Source organism: Diadema setosum, chromosome 5, assembly GCF_964275005.1.
Source record: "Diadema setosum chromosome 5, eeDiaSeto1, whole genome shotgun sequence".
In the NCBI taxonomy this organism is placed as follows: Eukaryota; Metazoa; Echinodermata; class Echinoidea; order Diadematoida; family Diadematidae; genus Diadema; species Diadema setosum.
This window is the reverse complement of record NC_092689.1, coordinates 13083077-13105434: the sequence shown is the minus strand read 5'-3', so window position 1 is coordinate 13105434 and position 22358 is coordinate 13083077. Positions and strand designations below refer to the sequence as shown.

The 22358-nt window shown below is 37.9% G+C and overlaps 1 protein-coding gene across 1 annotated transcript; it reads right to left on the bottom strand.

Annotated features, from left to right (window-relative positions):
- Nucleotides 1-4481: 4481 nt before the first annotated feature.
- Nucleotides 4482-20251, bottom strand: LOC140229101 (mitochondrial carrier homolog 2-like). Its single transcript, XM_072309366.1, has 11 exons — nt 20016-20251; nt 15454-15538; nt 14099-14205; nt 12746-12850; nt 11818-11927; nt 10596-10655; nt 9520-9613; nt 8950-8997; nt 7137-7204; nt 5609-5684; nt 4482-4678 (listed from the first exon to the last, which is right to left on the bottom strand). The coding sequence occupies exons 1-11, from the start codon at nt 20109-20111 to the stop codon at nt 4586-4588; spliced, it is 942 nt and encodes a 313-aa protein (XP_072165467.1). The 5' UTR covers nt 20112-20251; the 3' UTR covers nt 4482-4585.
- Nucleotides 20252-22358: the final 2107 nt, after the last annotated feature.

Genomic DNA, 22358 nt, shown 5'->3' with positions numbered 1-22358 from the left:
AATGTTAAAGGAAATTAATTTGGTTAAGTTTGGTCAAATTCTAACAGTGCATAAGCAACAGAGTACATTGTATAGTTCATCTTGGGCTGTTACAGTATACACTGTATATGGTGATCCACAGCATTTGTATAGCGCCATATATCTGTTGTAGAAACATACAAAGGCAGACACCTTCAGAAGTTAGCAATTGAATGCCTGGTAAAAAAAAAAAATGTGACTCTTAAGTGACGCTTTGAAGTGATCCCGTTTGTCACTTTCGCGGCTCCACAGGAGCGAGAGGAAAATGCCCAGTCTCCATATCCCTTCAGATGAGTCATGGGCATCTGGAGAGTGTGACGATCCCATTACAATGTATCAAACACCAATTTGCAAACACAAGCACATACAAATGATACACACTACATGGCACTTTCGCAAACACAAAGCCATGTACTCGTTCACAATTACACACCTTTCATATCTAACATATCCAGTGTATATTTCTGGACCACAAACTCTCTGCATAAGTCGCTAAGCAAAAAACAAAAACAAAAAAACAACAACAACAACAACAACAACAACAAAAACATGAATAGCAACAATACTATCACCAAACGTATTATGTTTCTTCTTGGCTTTACCAGTGTATAAACTTTTTTAATCTCCATCACATAGGTATCTTACAATCTGACCGATTACATCAGCACATCAGGACAGAACAAGAACAAGTGTTCATCCATTAGATTATAACACTTGATTTACAATATAGTTTTGTTTTTTCTTTGACAGGGAGTCTTGGGAATATTTTACATCCTCTGCTCTAACAGATGATTGACGTTATTTTGACAAACCAATCAGACTTCCTAAATGGCCATGCAGCCACAATATCTTAGAAAATTCTATGGTTGAATGAAGAAGGTATGTATGCCTCCATTAGCCATCTCGACTCTATGCCTACACGTTAAGCATCCCTGTGCCTATGTGATTAACAATGACAGCACCGATACAAGAGAGAAGGCTGACCTTGACTAAGTGTTCAATTGGTGTTCCATTTGCATTTTCATTACCTAGAAACACATTTACACATATCAATGGTTGGCTGTCATGCAAACAAATTAATGGCCAAATCAAATGTGTTCATACACACTTGCTTTACACAAACCATAAAGGTATAATGCTGCTAACATTTTCTTCCAATGAAAACTATACTGGCGTATATAGACCAAAACATGATTCCTGTTATCTGCATTCCAAAATACAGTATTGAGCTCTGGGGATTGTTGACATATGAGCCTTCCCTTTGAATGGACATGCACTTATATGCAATGTGAAAACATGCCCCCCAACTTTTGAAAACTTTCTTTATTGCCAATAGGCTTGGCCTATTAAAAGCTCATGATGTTGGTGGTACTTATCTGCCTTTTTTTTCTTTCAACAACTACTTCACTGTATTATCAATAACAATGTGAACAATAAAATGGTTAAAAAGAAACCACACTCTTCCTGATTATAATGAATAACACAGCAGCCCTGACTCTGTACAAGAGCCCTCCTGGTTTTGGAGCAATCCCATTTACCTTGTAGTACTGTACTTAGTAACACATACATGTATCTTTTAAAATCACTTTGAATAATTGTCATTATACTGCCCCTCTTCAAGATGTGAGAGAAGTATTCAATTGGTCCTTTCGATTTAAAGGAAAGTGTGCTGTTTGAAACAATGTTCTTCTTGTTCTTCAATTCGATAAAAGAAAAAAATATATATCCTAAACAAAATCCCAAAATAAAATTACAAATGTGCTACCTACGTGAAAATAATACAGCTCTGAAGGAAATGTAAGCGTTTCTTCCTTTGTTTGTTTGTTTGTTTTTTCTCAGGATTTAATTTGCACTTCAAGGAGCTTGTGTGTTCAGGCTTCCCTATGGTTTCTTTTTCTCTCCAGTGGAATATTCAGAGCAATTATTGTAAAGATTATTCGGGAGTTGTTCTAGTAAGTACATCGATGACGAATACATCCATTTGTAAATTGGACGAAATGCACTAACACCCGACTGTGGACAGGTCGAGTCTGAATACCAAATAACACTGGGCTTCAACTTTCGTGAAGGAAATAGCCCTTCTAATTCTTATCCCTCAATCATTTCATAGTGGTAGAAATTGGGCTTCCGACTCTTGGGCATCCCATATCTCCAATTCATCTATTGCGAGCATAGCTCAGAGAGCAGCAGTGCTGAAGTTTCGAGATCACATATCAAAAACATGAATTATAAACTTTACACATTATCAGGTCAACAGAGAATACACACATATCAGAAAGATCGTTTTTTGAATGATACAGGGCAATAGAGGTGAAATGCAGAGCAAACTGCGACAAAAATTGACGAAAAATGTTCTGCCAGTTTGGGGTTACCTTCCTAAAACATCTGGAAATATTTGCCACAGGTACGTGTATGTCAGTGCCAGCTACTTCATGCCAGTTTTGCTGCTAATGCCATAGCATATTCTTTTTAACCAAAAAAAAAAAAAAAATGAAAACAAGAACAAAAACACAGTCTTCGCAACTCTGCTAAAGGATTATCAGTGGAAGTTAATCCCTACAAAAGAATCTTCTCCATAGTGGAGCTCCATATTGTTGAACAATTGGAATAAAATTTACTTGTTAAGATTTTTTTTTTGGTACAATGTGGTTCTGGAGAGGCCCACTAGGACAACATGTTGTACTATGCATTCATGCTCTAATGAACAGAACTGTTCTATCCTTGTGTTTGATCTCATTTGGACATTCACTTGTCTGCTTCTTTTTATACCCTTTTCACTCAGTACAGATACCTCTTTTACATGTAGGTATAGACTTCCCGTAATGGTTCCTTGATACATAAATTCTATCAATACACACCACCTGAGTTCAGTTTGCATTGATGTCATGTTCCTCTGACAATACATACTCTCTGATAAGACAGTTGTTTTAAAATAATCTTATCCATGGAGACAAACAGTAAACACAAAGAGATACAGCCAGTGGTCTTTGTGTTGAACCAAACTACTACTTACTATACATCTGAGAAGTTTGCTCATGAAATACACAGAACTTCTCAAAATGTCACTCAACCACTTATAAATCTTCTAGTCCAAATGAAGAAAGTGAAACACAAGTATTCACATGACTCAAAGACTATCTCCAGTCTTTTTTCTTTTCTTTTTTCATTTTGATATTGTTAAATTCTGATTTACTTATTTCATAAATGCTTCCAGAGGATTCTTGATCAAAACAGGAGGGTCACTGCAAAAGAATGGCCATCCACATTCCTTTCTAATATTTGTCACATGTTACAAGAAATAATCACTGGAATCTAGAGTAATCCTTGTGACATGTAGTGTGTTCCATACAAATACAGAAAAGACAATACTGTGAAATCCCTCTCTCTTAAAAGACTACAGTCAGAATCAATCTAACGACTTTTTTTCTAACTAAGTTTTTCTGTATTTCTACACCCTCTATCCAACTCGCGAAACTGTTAGCTGCAGGTGGTCATATTACAAGAAGAAACATCGAGACTTCACCTCATTTCTCTTTTTCCTCTAAGGATTATTCCATTTCTTTGTCTGGCATGCACTGGGGAACTTGGTTGTACAAACAGTGCTACTTTTGAATGATCCAATGACAAAAGTGCAACAACAAAGTCTGCATTCTGTTTTGGGACTACGAGATGTAAAGTAGAATAATGGGATCAGTACTTCAAACTTCACATTTTCTCCAGGTTACCCCTCATACAACATGTCAACATTGCTAATATACAGTAAGATTGCATCCATATGCAGAAAAAAAAAAAAAAAAACCAGAGTCTTATGACACATCCCTCATAAATTCTCCTCCTAAGCCGTGATGACCTGCCATTTGCCAAGTACATCAAACACACTTGGGCAAAGGTTTACCACGACCTGATGAAAGGAACATTGCAGGAAATTATCCCTACTCGAGTCCTGATTCAGGATTAAACAAACGACTCAAAACTTCTCTTGACCCAAAATAGTAAATATTCGAAAGATTGACTACATTTGCACAATATAATATTTATTGCCCACTGCATATTTGGTGCTTCAGCTTACAGCATGACTCCTAAAGCAACTAGGTCAGTTAAGGATGTGCTACGGATATGCACAGTCCAAGCCAACTGTCCATTGAAGAAGGCACCAATCTGCCTTGCGGTTTAATAGTCACAAAGGGGGAGAAAATGGGTGTTAACCCGTTTAAAGTTGAAAACACCCCCAAATGCATGTAAACCCTGTATCTTCCTGTCAAATCCATACCACTTTGCACCTGAATACCACATAAATGCTTGCAAAGACCAGGTGAAAGTTTGATAATTTTGAATTCTGTGTTCCCACTGGTTACAGTGATTTCAGACATGCACATCCAATTTGTTGGACAGGAAGACTACCACAGAGAATCGACTGAGAAACGATCATGCCCCCCCCCCCCAAAAAAAAAGAAAGCTATACAAAAAATAAAAACCTAAATAAAACAAGAATAAACAGAGTGAGGGAGATAATGGATAAAGAAAAGAAAACAGAACAGGAAACATAGAGAACCACTCCGAGGGACTATTAATCCAGAGGGGTGACAGGCTCTGGCTGGAACACCACCATCTTGGGGCTGAATCTGCGGAAGAAGAGGCTGGAACCTCGTTTGAGAAGGCCCTGGAAAGGAAGAAGGGCTACAGGTTAGACTGCTTCGAACCAGCATGATAATTCTTTTGATGCATCAATTAATTCAGAAAAATTCAGACTGGTAACAGGGATCAGCAAGCCAAGCATTGTCATCTTGAATGCCTGACATTTCTATTTTCATCCTGAGGATACACCTGTATTTCAGTTTTCATGTCAATACCCACCTACCAAACCAAGAATTAGAACTCATTCCAGGCAGATGAAACATTGGATAGTATTTCTTTGTCTATTTTGCATGCATGACAGTTGTTTTGCACTGGCAGCTTCAAAATCACATCACTTCGATGGCTGTCAACATTCCCAATTGACTGTTTAGTGTTACACATGCAAGGAGGAATATTAAAGGCATAATTTACCATTTGCAGATGAAACAAAAACCCAGCATTAGTACTTAGAAATAGTTCTAAAATGTGAGTTAGGGATAGAAACAATGTCTGTAAAAATTTGAATCTGTATAGTCATTATTAAGTATTGTTGAATACAAAAAATATGAAAAATAATTATAATAAAAATGTTTCAAGACTCAACCGTCTACAGTTATGGTTCATTGAAAAAAATACTGATATATCCTTTAATATAATATATGCTTTACTGCAAAAATTTAATATGATAGGATGTTTTGTGATTCAACAGATTTCACATCATGCTTCAAATGTGGTATCTTGAAAAATCTTTAAATCACTGCTCCCAAAGATAAACAGGACCTTTAACACATCAAGATCAGAGCTTTTTGTTCCCCGAGTTTTGCTTTCTATGTATTTATAAGACAAATCCTTTGCTTCTGAATGTGCTTCTGAGATAGTCAGTAAAAAGTTTGCTAAGAATGCTGGGTGATGGGTTAGGGAAGGGGAGGGAGGGGAGGGGAGGGGAGGGTAGAGATTGATGAAAGCCTATACTCACCCTATTCCTCAGGTCTCGCCAGCAGTCTACCCAGCTGACATATACAGGAACATAGGGAGCTGAACCGGCAAGCAGTCTAAAAGAAGAGACAGCACAATAGGAACTGGGTTTATAAAAGGTATGAGTACATGTATTGCTAAAACATTCATTTACATACTTTGTAGTCTCTATAGGCTGATTAAGCAATAGGTGTTGTGGAATAAGACATCTTCAGAAACTTTGACCAACACTGCGAGGAATCTAACAGAAGGGATGACATTCGAACACCTCACATTCGAAGGCTACATATGCATTTAACAGATATTCAGATATATTCTAAAGAGCAGGTTGTGTATGAGTAGCATTTGTTGGCTCTGGGACTTTGGTCACTTTCCACATATCTCGAGAAAGAGTGGCAAATACATGTATTAGCAAGCTGTTTAATCAAGAACCAGCCAAAAAAAAAAACAAAAACAAAAAACTGCAACAAATGTACAATAGATTTATATTTTCCTTCAAACAGTGACTTCTTACTTCTGCAGAAACACACACGCAGAGAGTCCAATAGACAAAAAAAAAGAAAAAAAGAATGAGATAAAATTCTCATAGGATATAGCATCTCACAAAATCAAAATGGATCTACGAGCAACCATGTGAAAAGAAAACACAATAATTACATTTGTCAGTCTGACAGTGCAAAATGGTGATACCAGCCAACTTTCTGAGGCCAGTCACATTAAACAATTATAATTTCAAATCACTTGCCATGCAAAACGGCAGTAGGCATAAAATAGAGATGCTATGTTGCTTTTTTGACACATAAAATGATATCACAGACATCACTCAGCTACATGTCACAACGATATTGTATACAGACTACTACATACACAATTTCCAAAACAGACCATCATATAACTGCACCAATAAAGACATAGAAACTAAGGAGATAAATGTGTCCGTAATCAGATAAAATGTAAGGCATCATTCAAATAAAGCAAACAAGTTTCAACACATTGTTGTCACTTTCTTCTTAAAGGTAGACTAGTCACTTCCCCTCTGAATACACTTTTATGTCCCATGTTGTCATGTTTGTTTGTTTTTTCATGTTTTAACACACATAACTGACACAGGAGTATTCATGAAACATGAAATACTATACTGTTGCATATGGAACTTTGGTGTCATGTGGCACAAAGCACATGACAAATTCTTACTGTTGAAATGAATTCTAGATCAAAGGTATAGGTTTCTCACACACACACACTCACATAAATGTAATGCAACACAAGCTATGGCTTATTCATTCAAATGAGGTGTTCCAGCAGCAGGAATGACTAACATAAAAAATGGGTAATTTCTTTTATGCAGAGAAAAATAACACATTAAAGTAAGAAAGAAAAAAAAAAATACATCCAGCATTTCCAACAATGTCTGTGAAATATCTATTGTCTGACCAGTTGCTGTATCTTTCATAAAATTCTACGCAACACAGGCAAACAAAGTTGACAAATACACTAGGACTCCTAACATCCGTGAAGGTCACACTTACCCGCAGTTGTTGGCTATGATGTTGCAGTTGATGAGACTGAAAGGGTATGTCAGCATGCTTGCTAGGAACTATGAAAAGAAAAAAAAAAAAAAAAATAAGTAGAAAAATAAAACACCCCATCACGGGACATGTCACAGGAGAACAATCATATACCAGAATATAAATGGACATACAGCGAAAGTCTGGATGTGATCGCTTACATCCATACATAACTGAGAAATGTGGGGGCGCTGTGGCATAGTGGATAAGACTCCCGACTCCCGCTCGGAGGACCCGAGTTCAAATCCCGCCCAGCGCTTACATCCTTGGACAAGATGTTTTACCCACCACGTCCCTCTCGACCCAGGTGTATAAATGGGTACCTGGCAACGCTGGGGTAATAATAATGGCAGGGCCCTCTGGTAGAGCAGTGGCAACACTGAAGAGGCTACCCTGGGTAAATAAGACCTTATTATTATTATCATTATTACAGTATATATGCTTCTTCTGTGAAAAATACCAATATGCAATAATAGCAAATAAAGTAGAAGTGGTATTATGAATATGAATAATAGTAGCAGTAGTAGTAGTAATACTTATATTGTAAAAGTAATGATAAAAAATAGATAATAACAATAATAATAATAATAATAATAATGATAATAATAATAACAATAATAATAATAATAAATAGTAAGAATAAAATAATCATGATAATAAATAATCATACTTGAATTATAAGACTGATAACATCATCATCACTATCTCTTCTTTGCAGCAGTCTTTGCAATATCAGTCAATATCTACTCTGTGCTCATTTATGTGGAGATGTATGACAATGAATGTAGTATGTGAATTACGCTGTCAGTCCCCATGACAAAGTTTTTGCGAGAAAAGATAAAATCCATGAGTTGCCATAAATGATACTGATACTCTTTATTAACTTACTGAACTGGACTACCTTCACTGACAATTGAGTATCTGAATATAAGAACGATCCAAGTCCATGGAAGACCATTTCGAGTAAACTTTAAAAAACTTCATATCTTTTTTATTTGTCCAATAATATTCTATTTACAGTGTAACTCTGATGGGAAGGCAACATTTTATAATCATATACAAATTAGAACATATATTATTATGACAATTAATATTTACATTATTTGTGGAGAGGCCATTTTTTGTGATCTACTTGGGTCGTTCTTTGAATCATATGGACTTGGGTCGTTCTTTGAATCATATACATGATATGATGCTATAGAGATGAGAAAAGGATGAGAGAGGGCGCTATAATATGAATGTAAGAATGACCCAAGTCCTTCATTCTTACATTCATATAAGATTTAACTTATTCATTTCAGGCACTTCCGGGGATAATTAGGATTTATCATTTTATACACAAGATGAGTCCATGCATAAGCTACAATTTCCCATGTCAAACTGAATTTGGCCAAAAATTGGACTTGGGTTGTTCTTATATTCAGGTCTTCAATTCATCAAAAACATATACTAATATGAGAAAAGTCTCAAGTGGCTGTCATCTGCACCATTTACTGTATACATCATATAAATTGGCGAGTCTAATTTTTCACGAATCGGGACTTCTCAACAATTTTGCTAGTGGTTAAATTTGCAATTGTGGAGTACAGCACTGAACGGAGAAATGTATACACGCACACCACATTCATGTTGGGATCAGTGATGATATTTTCGCCTGTTTTTAAATTTGCGAATAGCACCTGACTCGCAAAATTTGCAAAAATAAAAACTTCGTGAAATATTTGCTGTATACTGTAGTCAATTGGCAGCCACACGATGGGCTACTTGAACTTACTCCTGTGATGACGTTTGCGTAGCTTCTCAGCTCAACTACATTTGTCATCTGAAATTGTAAGGAGAAGGGTATTGTTAATCATTAACAGAACCAAAGATGTACTGATCAACATTTCATAGATTATCATGAGTATGTAAACATAATATATTTGTAGATCAAGAACCTTCATTCCTATCATATTCACCAGCTGTGGGGTGGATTTCAAAAATATCCGTTCACACCCTCCACTTCTAAATACAACCAACGTTGCCAAATTGTTAAGGTTAAAGGTCAAACTTCAAAGATTCTGGTATCAATAGAGCACATTCCAATGGATACAGACTGGCCAGTGCTGTACATAAAGCATATACAGCAACGTATCATTGTGTATATCTGGGGCCCGTTTCATAAAACTTGTTATCAGTGACAACTGCCACATTTCTATGACAAATTTGCTCTCAGCCAATCAGATGCAAGGATTTCAGTAGCTTCTGAAACATCTATGACATCTATCTTCAGTAACATCTATGACAACTGTCACTGATGACAAGTTTTATGAAACGGGCCCCTGGTGTTTGATGTGTCACTTACATTGTCATCTACGAAGAGCCTGTTGAAGGAATAGTACATTGACCTTGCAAGCCACAGGGTCAGGAGGTCAAGCAGTAGCCGTGGGGCAAGTCCACTGAAATGACAGACAAAACACTCAAAGTAAAATTATAAATATGTTTTATACAGGAGTACCATGGTAGAAAGCTTACTGCTAGTCTTCTGCCAGCCACTGCATGGAGTTATGTATTGTCACAGAACCCTAAACTGGAAAATCATTGCAAAAATTTTGTATTTTTGTGGAGTGAGAAGAAACTTTTTGAGATAGAAAAAAAACTGTGATATACTTGTAATAATGTTTGCAAGTGGTGTATCGGTGATATAGCAAAAGCAAAGTAAATTGCTTGGTGAAAATACCCCTTAACCTTTGTCTTTTATGTACACAATTTCAGTGAAGTAAGATTCCTTGAAATCTGAATCACATCTCATAAAGTGTAAAACATTCCATATTTAGCAGAGTTAGCGAGATAAGCAGTTGTACCATGCTTGCATTTTTAAACTTTGGCCTTGACTAGAGATTACCTCACAATGCAAGCTCTTGCTGCTCGGACATTGCAATACCAATGCTATCAGTAAATTAGTTCTTCTATCATTGGCCTGGATCTCTTTTAAACCCTGTTTACACTGCTGAAAAAAAAAAAAGGAAAAAAAAAAAAAGAAAATTATTAACCGTCTTCTATGGGTGATATAACTATGTGAAAATACTGCTATGTTTGAAAAAGAGAGTGTTACACATACAATGACGGATCAGCATCAAAACGGCTGCAGTGTATGTAGTGACAAGTGCCCCATGTGAGTAGATATCGTGTCATGAATTTTGGCCTGTGTGTGTTTACATCAAAAGTGAGCCTGCCTGAGACTACATGTGCATGTACCTCACAAAGAGAGACCAAATTTAGTTCAGCAATTGGGCCCTCATGCATTACACTAAAAAACTATGATCCCAGCTGACCTAAGTAACTCAAATTTTTTGGTGTAACAGGAATTTGAATCTCTCTATGTCTCTTGAGGCTCAACCTGAGGCTCAATATTGGACATCTTGGAAGGGACATACTCACACAAACAAACCCCTGATTCCACCATCATTGTAGATCTCAACATATGGTTGAAACCAGCCACTGCAAAGAGAAAATTAACAACAGTTATGACCCTCTGCCTCATTGCCTGCTCCATATATTGCAAACATTCTGAATTTTCAGCCCATCCTTCCTATCATCTACATAATATGCTCTCTCTTGTCTCAAGACTGCACCGGAACAAAAAAAAATTGACTGCTTTACCGTCATTCCAAGATTGATTCAACTAATTACAGTATTCATCGCATAATCGGGCATCTGATAATCGGGAACCTCGCTTAAATGACATACGCTTCCCAGAAACATTTCCAATGCATGTTATTTTCACTGGATAATCGGGCGGGGACCTCTGATAAACGGGACAATTTTTCTTCAAGCGATCTTTGATTTTGTTGATATTTTACATAAAAAATCTACCAAAATACCACAACAATATTTCAAAGATTCCCTATCAGTTGTCGTTTACATCGAACTTACAAAGCAAGCTTCGGACTGGTGTGTTTTGACCTCCGTCCATCCAGTACACGTACATGCATAGCCACGAAAGAGCCGTGTATAAGTATCCATGCCATTGCGAAACACATGCTTTCGCGAACATTCTTCTCCCCTGCATATAAGCAAAGCCATGTGCAGGGAGAGCTAGAGGGTCGCGCCAAGGGGTAGCGTGGTTGTGTATTCATGTACATGTACAGTACGTCGGGCACCTCGCTTAAAGGGGCCTTGTTTGCTACTCCCAACCTGTCCCGATTATGCGATGAATACTGTATTCAAATTAAAATCTTCAATCCATCAGATAAAACGATATTAAACTGGGTCATATGTAACCATCACTGGCTGAGATTAAAACCCTAAGAACAAAACACAAGACATTGACATAACCTTCAAAACAATAATTAAAATAATGTCTGATACAATGGATAAGTCATGATGTAACAATTTCAAAGTGTGTACAATGCATCAAGTATTATATTTTGTAACCACAACAAGGTCTCTGGGATCCTGAACACTGTCATGGTACATGACTCACTGACATTTGACCTTATTCAACGTAATTAATATATCTCAGATATACTGCACGAGCATTAGCATGCTTGTTGCTCTAATTCCCCTTATTCCATTTCATCATATCTACACGTATCTCTCTGAGCTAAGGATCCTTTTGCACATACACACACACAAATCCTGATTGCTTGATATTCGTCACCTGTATTTTGTCTCTTTGCCTATGAACTGTGCCATAGTCCTGACCATGACCACATTGAAAGGCTGCGACACAACAATGGCACATACATGGGATACAGAATCCTTTGACATCTGTGAAGGAAAAGAAACAAAATGCTATGCCACAAATGTCACATATTTGCAGGCATGATATTAAATATATCGGGAGATAAAACAAGTTTATGGGTACTGTAAAAGTGGATATTTTCGCGCGACTAATTTTTCGCGCTAGGCCGGGTCAGAAGAGTTTCACGTGTTTTTAATTCCGCGGAATCAAGACATCACGCACAGGAACGTACGTGTATGGCAAGCAAAAATATTCACGTGTTTTTATTTTCGCGCTAGTTTCTGGTTGCGCGAAATGCGCGAAAATTTCAACACCGCGAAAATTTCCACTTTTACAGTAGTTGAATCTGTGATTGTGAATATCTATATTGTACTCTTTAGTTACTCAGCATACAAACTGTAGGTGTGCATGTGCACTAGTAGTACCCATGCAGGCTAGGCATCTTTGCTTAGCTGCATTCTGTGTTTGTTGGATTTGTACGTACATCGCCCTCATACAAAACAGGCGGGCAACTTTTTGGTGGGTTGTTAAAATTGCAGATTTTCTAGACTCAAAAAATTCAAAAAAATAACACTCTCATGAAATATTTGGCATCAACATTATCACTTGGGTCATATGATTTCTTGCTGAAGATATGACATGACTGTGTCATTCATGATGCCCACATTATTGCACAGATGAAATTGTTAACATCTATATTAGAGCAGCCACATTTGGTTTGAAGTTTTTACAATATCTAAAATAAAAGTCAGAAAAGGGATTGAAATGATCATATGAACAAATCACACAATGTGCCTTGTTACTAATTGGTTTCTAGTTCTGAGAAGAATGGATGGTATCTTACTTGGACCAAGAACGTTGAAAAGGACACCTTGGCCAGCTCTGGTCTCTTCTGGTTCAGCTGCTTCTTCTCCTCCTCATCACTCACTGGCAATACCTCGTCCAATTTCTGGAGAACACGATTGTCATAGTGATCACACCATCATATCATCTTTTGTTAGCTCTGGATTGACTGCTTTCTTTGTTCTGTTTAGTTTAAAAATGTGGGGTCTCTAAATAACGTTCAGTTTGTTTGTTTGTTTTTAATCTGGCTATGCTTGCATGTGAAAGTTAAAATACCTTGCACATCATAAAAATATGCTTGGCATCTAAAGTCAACATTAATATGTTTTTATTCCATTTACTCGTTCATGCCATCTGAACATTGTCTAAACATACTGAAGGGTTTTTTTGTTTGTTTGTTTTTTCAACTATGATATCAAGACTTTGATAATGTCTCCTGACAAGACTAATCAAAACAAACCTCACTGTCTTCTATTCTGTGTAAACATTTGTCATCTAAGCCCTGATTCCACATAATGGAAACCCTTGAGAGACCACTGAGAGACCCAAAATTGGTGAGATCGCTAGCAGTCTCCAAGACCAGATGAAAATAGTGTCCACATACCGGTAATGTATGTGGCAATGTGGGATGGCTATAAAAAAAAATGAAATAAAAAAACCCCTTCAAATATTATTGAAAGACCCAAAAAAGTAATTTTTCAAAACAAATTTCTCAGAGATCTGAGAGACCAACAAGACTATTGAGAGATCACTGAAAGATCCGCTGTCAAACTCCCTGTGGTCTTTGAGAGATCAATCATCGAGATATCTGGGACTAGTCCTTTAATGATCCCTCAATGATTTCTCGATAATCTTTCAGTGATCTTCTCCAAAAATGTGACAATTCATCGAGAGACTGTCGAAACGTAATTGAAAGACTATAGGACCCTTGAGCGCTCAGTGAGAGACCGCTGAAAGACTGCTGAAAGACCACTGAAAGACTGTTTTCATGAAACACTGCCGAAAAACTACTTTTAACCATTTCATTTTTTTTTTTTTTTTTTTGAGAACATGGAGACTGCAATATTCAGGGGAGCATTGACAGATCATTATGAGATCTGTCAGTTTCTGCAGTCTTTCAGTGATCTTTCAAAGGTCTTGCCCTACATAAATGTTTGTGAAATGGGGGTGTTGGCACCTGGGGAGATACAGACCACAGTATTGGAGAAAACAAATAGTGAAAAGAGTGGAAAGGCATAGTGTGTGTGGAATCCCCTCTGGAAGAGCTACAGTGTCTTAATCTAGGGGAGGCAGCTTCTGTCCTCGGCTAAAGAATTGAAAGACAACAAACTTGTCTCTCTCAGGTGACACTCACCTCTGAAACAGCCCGATTGACAGCACCAGAGACGAAAGTCTGGCACATGGCTGGGAAGAAACCCCTGTAGAGCCCAAAGAAGCCATCCACCTTGTATATATGGCGGGCTGAAAAAGCAACAAGACACATGGAATCACAACTTCGATGCCATATGTGACCCTGCAGGCCACTCTATGTATTTTTATTGTTTGTTTGTGGCCCTGCATCACAAAACCAACAAAAAGTTGCCAGACATGGATTTTTTAGTGAAGGGCAGATTCTGAAAGAGCAGACTCTAAGCTTTCAAATGATGTGTAACTCAATTCAAACGGACTCCCCTAACCTACCTAAATACTGAAAAGAAAGCACACACTCTGGAAAAGTGCGAACTGAGATAACAGGCTCTGAAGTACATGGTCTATTCAAGCACTTAATCTTTACCAAACCATGCTACTGTAGCTGTGCGATGAAAGGGACAAAACACAGGATGTACACCACAACAGCAATGAAGGGATTATCAGATTAGGCTGAAATTGAGCATGTTCTATCAACACATTCTGTCCATGCATGCCAACTTTCAAAGCAGTAGCATTATCCTTTCAAAAGTTATTAGATTTGAAAGTGAAAAGTGTGCAAAGGATTTCGAGAGATAAAAAGGGGCCTGGAAAGATACACCTGATAATTCTACTCTCCAAAGAAATGGTCGTAGAAAAACTGCTGAAAACACATTTTCCCTATTATGTTATGATCCCGAACTAAAGAATAATGTAGAAGAAGGATAGTTCTTTCAGAAAATATGAAAAACTTAAGATTGACTTGGTTGACCCATTTCACCTTTTTGAGTCCTCACATAAAATCAAAATGCATGGTCACATATGTTATTAAAGTAACATTATTTCCCTCACCTGTCAGAGAGGTAACCCAATTGCTCTTTCATCATGTAAGAAAACTCAAAGGTAAATTGCATCACTGCAGAATGTAGCAAACTTACACTACATGATGTATCACATGTATACAGTGTATGACAAGTGGGGGGGGGGGGGAATGGGCTGGGTCGATGCTAAAATTTTCCTTTGGTACTGGTACCAGTATATATACAATAAAAAAAAAAAAAAAAAAGAATGGATGAGCCTGTGTCATCAGAATGAACAGATCAGATATAATGCAACTGAAAAGGCAATCTTGTAACATGGGGGGCATTTCATGAAGTGCTTTGTCATTTTTTTTTTTTTTCTGACAAACTGGAAGCTACTGAAATCTTTCCTAAAGACAGGAACAGCAAATGTCTTGTCCCTTGATCCATTATGGTGAGACGAGTGCACTGAAAATGTTAAATCATATAATAGAATAGAATAGACAAGAAAAGAAAGGCTCACCGTAAGAAAAGAATCCAGGAAGTTGCATACATTCTCTGAAGAAGGCATTCCTCCCCATCCTAGGTGGTAAGGGCTCATATCCCAGCTAAAATTTGAACCAAAATCAAAGATTTTATGAGTTTTGAAGAATTGGACTACATTCATCAATAAGATTATCAACAAACACACTTTATATTTAATCATATAATACCAAAACTAATGTTATTCTTTGTGGCTCTCACAGCTCTCATAAATCTATCCATCACAGAAATGTACACCAACAAAATGCTAATTAATGATAGGAATATTTTTTTAAAGTATTGAGTACTTTTGAAGGGAGAGTAAAAAAAAAAAAAAGCCTAGCATATACCCAGTAAAATACAAAACTTAATTCATCAGAATAAGTAGTTCAATAACATTAACATATGACATTCAGTTATTTTATTCAAAGTTAATGACATGTATTGTAATGCCCATTCATGAAACTTCTACAAAAGTGCATACTTTGTACGTAATTCCATACTCTGCTCATCTTGTCCTGTTATCAATCATATAAAGACTGCTGCTCTATCGGGGAGGGGGATAAAAAGGGAATGACTATTCCTAGCGGCAGCCTAGCGATATAGAATGTGTATTATACAATATAATCTTGACAATGATCACGTACAGAAAGGACAAAGTGATACCTGTCCATATGTCATCAGTCCTGTATCTAGCCTACACTGTACAATTGTGTACAATATTTGCAGTTATCACACATGCACCTTCCAATGCATACAACTGCTCAAGAAGGCTGTTGCCTATTGTACAATGTACATACTACTAATTTACATAATAAAAGCACATTTCATTAACTAGGTCACAATAAAAAAAAAAAAAATCTTTTCCCTTGTATGAGCTTTCGCCTACTGTTTTCTGCAGGCTTCTTCAGACTGGCATTGACTCGCCTCATATGGGGTATTGGCAATCCTACAGTCCGAGAGTCCGATACCCCATCTACAGTGAGTCAATGCCAGTCTGAAGAAGCCTGCAGAAAACAGTAGGCGAAAGCTCACACAAGGTAAAAGATTTTTTATTGTGAACTAATGAAATTCGCTTTTATTAGAGATTTACCAATCAGATGAACCTCTTCTAAGTACTATTTTACATGTGGCTGGAGGCACAGTATTTGGTCATTGTCTGTGGCAAAATTTTGTTGAAAAATGTTAATTCACCATGGGAACCAGTACTCTGGGTATTCCCCACACACCAAATGGGTAATTTATCACATTATTTTGCACATCCTGTTACAATGCTTACTGTAGAAAAAAAAAAAAAGACTACAGTACAAATAATGCTTCTTGCTGAAGAAGCGAGAATAAAGGGTCTGTGGATACAACCTATTGTGCACTCGCAGTATGCCTCCTACTGTAAATCCCAAGGAGAATAAATCTACACTGCTGAGCCCATAATTAACAAAATGCTCATGAATTGTGAACTCCTATGATCCTAACCTTGCACATTGTATTTTACTAATGATTACAGTATAAGATATGTATAAGATAATGATTACAGTATAAGATATAAGATAAGTATAAGTATGTTCATACAGTTAGCATACCTGTAACTCACAGGGAATGCTACACTGTACAGTTAGACTACAGTACCTGTAAATGCAAGATGATTTTATTGCACAAAACAATGGAATCTTATGTGCACTGAAACATATGAAGCTTTATTGCAATCTAATGATGCTGTGGTGTAATGCTGTCATCCTCTTCATCTGACAGTGCTCTCTTCAACTGCCAAGCCAAAGGTCGGGACAACATTGACCCCAAGAGCAACAATGGATTAAACCTGTTGCAAATCAAAAGTTGTCTACAGTACTGTACTTCTCTAGACAAAAAATAGATCAAAAACGAGAAAAAAAACAACAACAACAACACAGTACTCATTCATGGATCATCAACATGAAGGATCTTTTGCGGTCAGAGCAACTTCAGTGTACTGTAAAAGTGGAAATTTTCGCGGTGTTGAAATTTTCGCGCATTTTGCGCAACCAGAAACTAGCGCGAAAATAAAAACACGCGAATATTTTTGCTTGCCATACGTTCCTGTGCCTGATGTCTTGATTCCGCGCAATTAAAAACAAGCGAAACTCTTCTGACCCGGCCTAGCGCGAAAAATTAGTTGCGCGAAAATATCCACTTTTACAGTATTTTGGGGATTTTATTCGGGATTTTAACCCCTTGCATAAACAAAGATACTATTCTCACAGGTACTGTAACTACTTTTATCACATAGTCAACCATCCTTCTTGTCCTCTCTTTCACCTTTAATAGACAACCAAAAAGTCCGGAAAATGACACAGCCATATTTTAGTGCCGAATTGTCTGTTAATTACCAGTGACAAATCATGCGGTTAGTTGGAAATTCTTGAAAAAAAAAAGATGAACAATGACCTGCTATTTTTGTTCTCTGGGGAATTCCACTTGGAAGTTCAAGTGCAACTCTAAATGTCAATAATAGCATACCGGTAATCAAAGGAACAAAATGGGGTATTTCCAAGGTAAAAGGCTACATTTCAGGGATGTCAGGTTATTTTCTGTTTCCAATGTGCATTACAGTATCCCCAATGATGATCTTTTAGAACGCTTTAACTAATAAGAAGAGATAACTTTGCCCAAAAATTGCTTCAAATAAGTAATCTATTACAATTTTTTCACTACCATTTGTATGTTTAAACTCTGGACTGAAGTCTAGTAACATATGAAGGTCAAATGTTCATTAAAGAAATTTGTTGTTTTTCAACTGAATGGCCTATTATTGATTAGACAAGATAATAACAGCCCTAAAATTATTTTGAAAACTGCACTATAAATACTATGTCTAACTTAGTGCAGTTTAGTGGTGAATCCCATATGCATACTTGCCAACTCTACCGCATTTGGCAGTAGACTACCGCTTTTGAAAGATTTTATTAGCATTCAAGCTAGCGCTGCTCGCATAGGCATTCTGGATTCTACCGCTTTCTCAAATGAAAATGTTGGCAAGTATGCATATGTTACATGGACTGACCAAACTGTCACATTTTAGTCTGAGAGGGATTGCAATTGATCAAAAAAAAAATGATGAATCATCAGCAAGAGCATGATTTGGGCACAAATCAACATGGAGTTGTGACTTGTGAGGTGGTGACATTATTGACATCATACCTGCTGTATCTAATTTGCACATCTCAAACTCTGTATCATCACATCTGATCTAATTAGCATCTACAGGTGTACTATACTGTTCTAGTACTACATTCTGTAACTGTCCAAAACCTCATTCTAGAGTATGACGTTATGACGAATAGCTTTTGCAAGGCTTGAATTTGGATAATGTAAACTGCATTCTGTGATTCAAGAGCAACACAGTTAACTTTATTACTTCTCTCTCTGCGCTATCAACATTGGCGCACCCCCTGTCCAGTTGGCCCCCTGCATAGGGCCTAGGGGTGTTGGACAGTATGGTAGCCCTACTACATATCGACCACCCAGGGCCTTATTGAAACCGACCGCGTATAATTCGCGCACTGAACACTTAGTATGCACTTCTCTGCGCGCAAAGCACATAAAAATGGATTGGCTTTGAATGCAGATGAGGATGGTGTGGGAAAACGCAATAATTCACTGTTCACTAATGGTTTTAATCAAGGACAAAATTTCGAATGAATATTTTCACCGAATCGTAATGACAGCACAATGTAATATCTATGGAAGTTTCTAAAAGGCTTCTAAAAAGCTTCGTACAACACGGTGTTCAATACAACTCGGTTTGCGTGCATTGTCAATGCAAAAACAGCGGTCGATCCTAATAACGCGATTTACCGCGGGGAGCTGAAACGAGGCCACGCAAGTTCGTCGGCGATATTTTTGCACTGAAACTTCAAATTGAAAATGGAACAACGGCATTTGATAGAGCTGGATTTTCTCAATCACGTAGGTCAAGTTTTTTACGTGAATTTCAGTGTTAAATATTCTTATCAAGCAAATAAACATTAGCAAGGCGGTCGATTAGTAGTAGGTAAAACCATACTCCTGAACCTGAAGGAGAAGAGGGAAGCACTGCCACTAGAGAGGGTTACCACTTTTACCAGGTTAACACTACTACAGGCCAGTAAAATTGCCTCAGCTCTTGAGCTGATTTTGACTCAACTCTGGAGAATGGAGTAACGTTAATTTAGATCTCTTGGTCATGTTTGACCCTTGAGCGCAAACAATATGTTAGGCTATTTAACGTTAGCATTTCTCCAACACGTATCCGGGCAATTACCCCCGGAGGGCAATTACCCCCCGGCCAAATACTGGTTAGTGGTAAGGTAAGAGTAAAGATTAGGGTTAGGGTTAGGTTTAGGGTTAGGAGTTTGGGTGAGGGTTAGGGTTAGGTTCAGGATTAGGATTAGGATTAGGGCCAGGGGAAGGGTGCGGGGTAATTGCCCAGGGGGTAATTGCCCTAGACCCCTCCAACAGTATGCATGCAATCAATGGAATGCTACTGTGATGGTTTCACACTGCTTGTCTTGCCCTTTGCCTTTCCTGATCTGAGTAGCCTTAAATTACCTGGATAAGTGTCTTCACATAGCCCATCGGATGACTGAAACTCCCTAGTCCGATGTTTACCACCAGCTGTACCCACGGGTCGTTTGCGGCTGCCATTTTTTGCTGAAACTATAAGGCTAGGTTTGTCACGATAGATGTCAAAAATACTAAATAGAGCTCGAAATTGATAGTGGATGAAAGGTGATTATGCCTGCCCAAATCTCTTCTTGTTATCACGCCTGCGCTGCGATGCACACGTTTCTGGCAACTGTAAGCTGGTAACGGTACGGATTCTGAACTTTGAACGGCAGGCAGGCCTACTACCTGCTACTGGTATACTAGTATCATACACATGCAGCTAGCTAGCTAAGCGCGCGCGGTGGAGGCGGGTGTCGGAGGCACGCATGCAGCGGCAGCGATCGCAGATGGCGGTGGTCGCGCGAGCTAGCCAGCTAGGAACACAGAGCTCTAAATACAGCTCTATGGCTAGGAATGACTTTTTCAGTGGTTTCAATTACCGTACACTGCATGCATGATGCTGTGCACGAAATGTCGTCGTGCGACATGATCACAAGAAATTTTTTTTTTATTATTATAGCGCCATCTACGTTACCATGCCCAAAACTCAATTTTTCTTCCACCTCCCTGACCTGACAAACATGAAGCTGAGCTCTTTTCGCAGGGCTGAGCTGATGTCTGACTGCAAAGATAAGCAACACCTCAGTAGAAGTTTGAAAAAAATGGGACATTCCCTTATAAAAGCAAGAATTTTTGAAGTTTCTCGAATCTATGAGAATCTACAACAATATGTGATGTTTGAATATTACCACAATGCAATAGATTGTGCGATTTCTAATTTCATTCGGAGGAAAAATTCATAACTCCTCAATATTCATAATAGATGATTGTCACTGAGATAGTTTCTTGTACGCCACTAGGTAATCTTTTAGACAAAAAAAAAAGAAGAAAATGTAATGCTCTGTTAGTCGAAGTTGATAGGGAAAATGTCAACCTGTTATTTTATTTTCCCCAATATCATTATAGTACTTCGTCGGTCAAGACTGCTTAGTGATGGGTAGGCCTTATCAGGGACTCGAGGCGGAAAGAGAATCTCTTTCCACCTCGCTGGTCGTATGTAACGCGTATTATTGGAAGGTTACAGTCAGCTCGACATGCTTGACAGGATCTCCTGTCACTGAATAGTAGGGTTACTATCCATAAAGGACATTCTGGCTCACATAGGTCACATTGTTTAACATTATCGTCTCTGGTCTGTTGTGAAATAGACCTAACTGTGCTATTTCTCCCTGACCCTCTTTGCCTGACGTTGGGCTTCAGCAGGGGCGGATCCAAGAATTCCGAAAAGGGGGCTGGGGGCACCAGAAATATTTCTGGTGCTACTTCCGGGTATCATCGGCTGACAAGCAAAAAAAAAAAAAAAAAAAAAAAGACAAACAAGCAAAAAACACCCTTCCGCACACACTTTTTTTCTTTTCTCGTGATCCCACTACAATTGGCTGATTAAAGATGGTGGACTTTCTTCAAAAATTAAGAGGGGGTGCCCTTGCCCCCTTTCATTTTTACTTTTTATTTCTTTTGTTTAAAAAAAAATGGGGTGGGGGCGCCCGGGGCGCCCCGGGGCTCTTAAGTCCGCTTATGTTCAGTGATTCTATAGTCCCCTAAAACTTGAGACGCTGATTAGGGGTACTTCTCCATCTTGTCAGGTGCGAGGCCCCTCCCCGGGCACATCAGGGATGAGTCATTTGATATTCCTATTTGAAAGGAAAAATGAAAGTGTTGTAACATATGAACAGATTGTGTCGCGGAGGGGGCTTCTCCTTTAATGTCTTTCTGCACAGTCTTCAGAACCAACTACTGTTAGAAGACACATAGGCCCTATAGGCTCATTATTGCAATTTTTTTTTAAATTTAGAATAGAGCAGGGAAGTGGAATGCAAATACTTGTGATGATGAAACATTTATTAGCATTAATCATTATACACATGTAGAAAGCTTTATTTTGCATTCATTACTTCTTGAATTGTGTTTGATGCAACAAAGTAAATTTTCGTTTTATTTTCAAGACTTAGATATTCTCAGGGCCGGCGGAGCGTTTTCAAAAGTGTGGGGGCCCTCTTCCGGGTTTCATGAGCTAACAAGCAAAAAAAAAAAAAAAAAAAAAAAAAAAAAAAAAAAAAAAAAAAAAAGGTCCTCAGTGGAAAAACATAAACTTACCACGCTCACACAGTAAGATCTCTATCTATTTCTATTTTATAGTGCCACTTACGCTTCCGGGTTAAAAAAAAAAATGTGGGGGCCCAAAGTGATGACACCTTATGTATTCCTTTGTGGTGCACAAAAAGT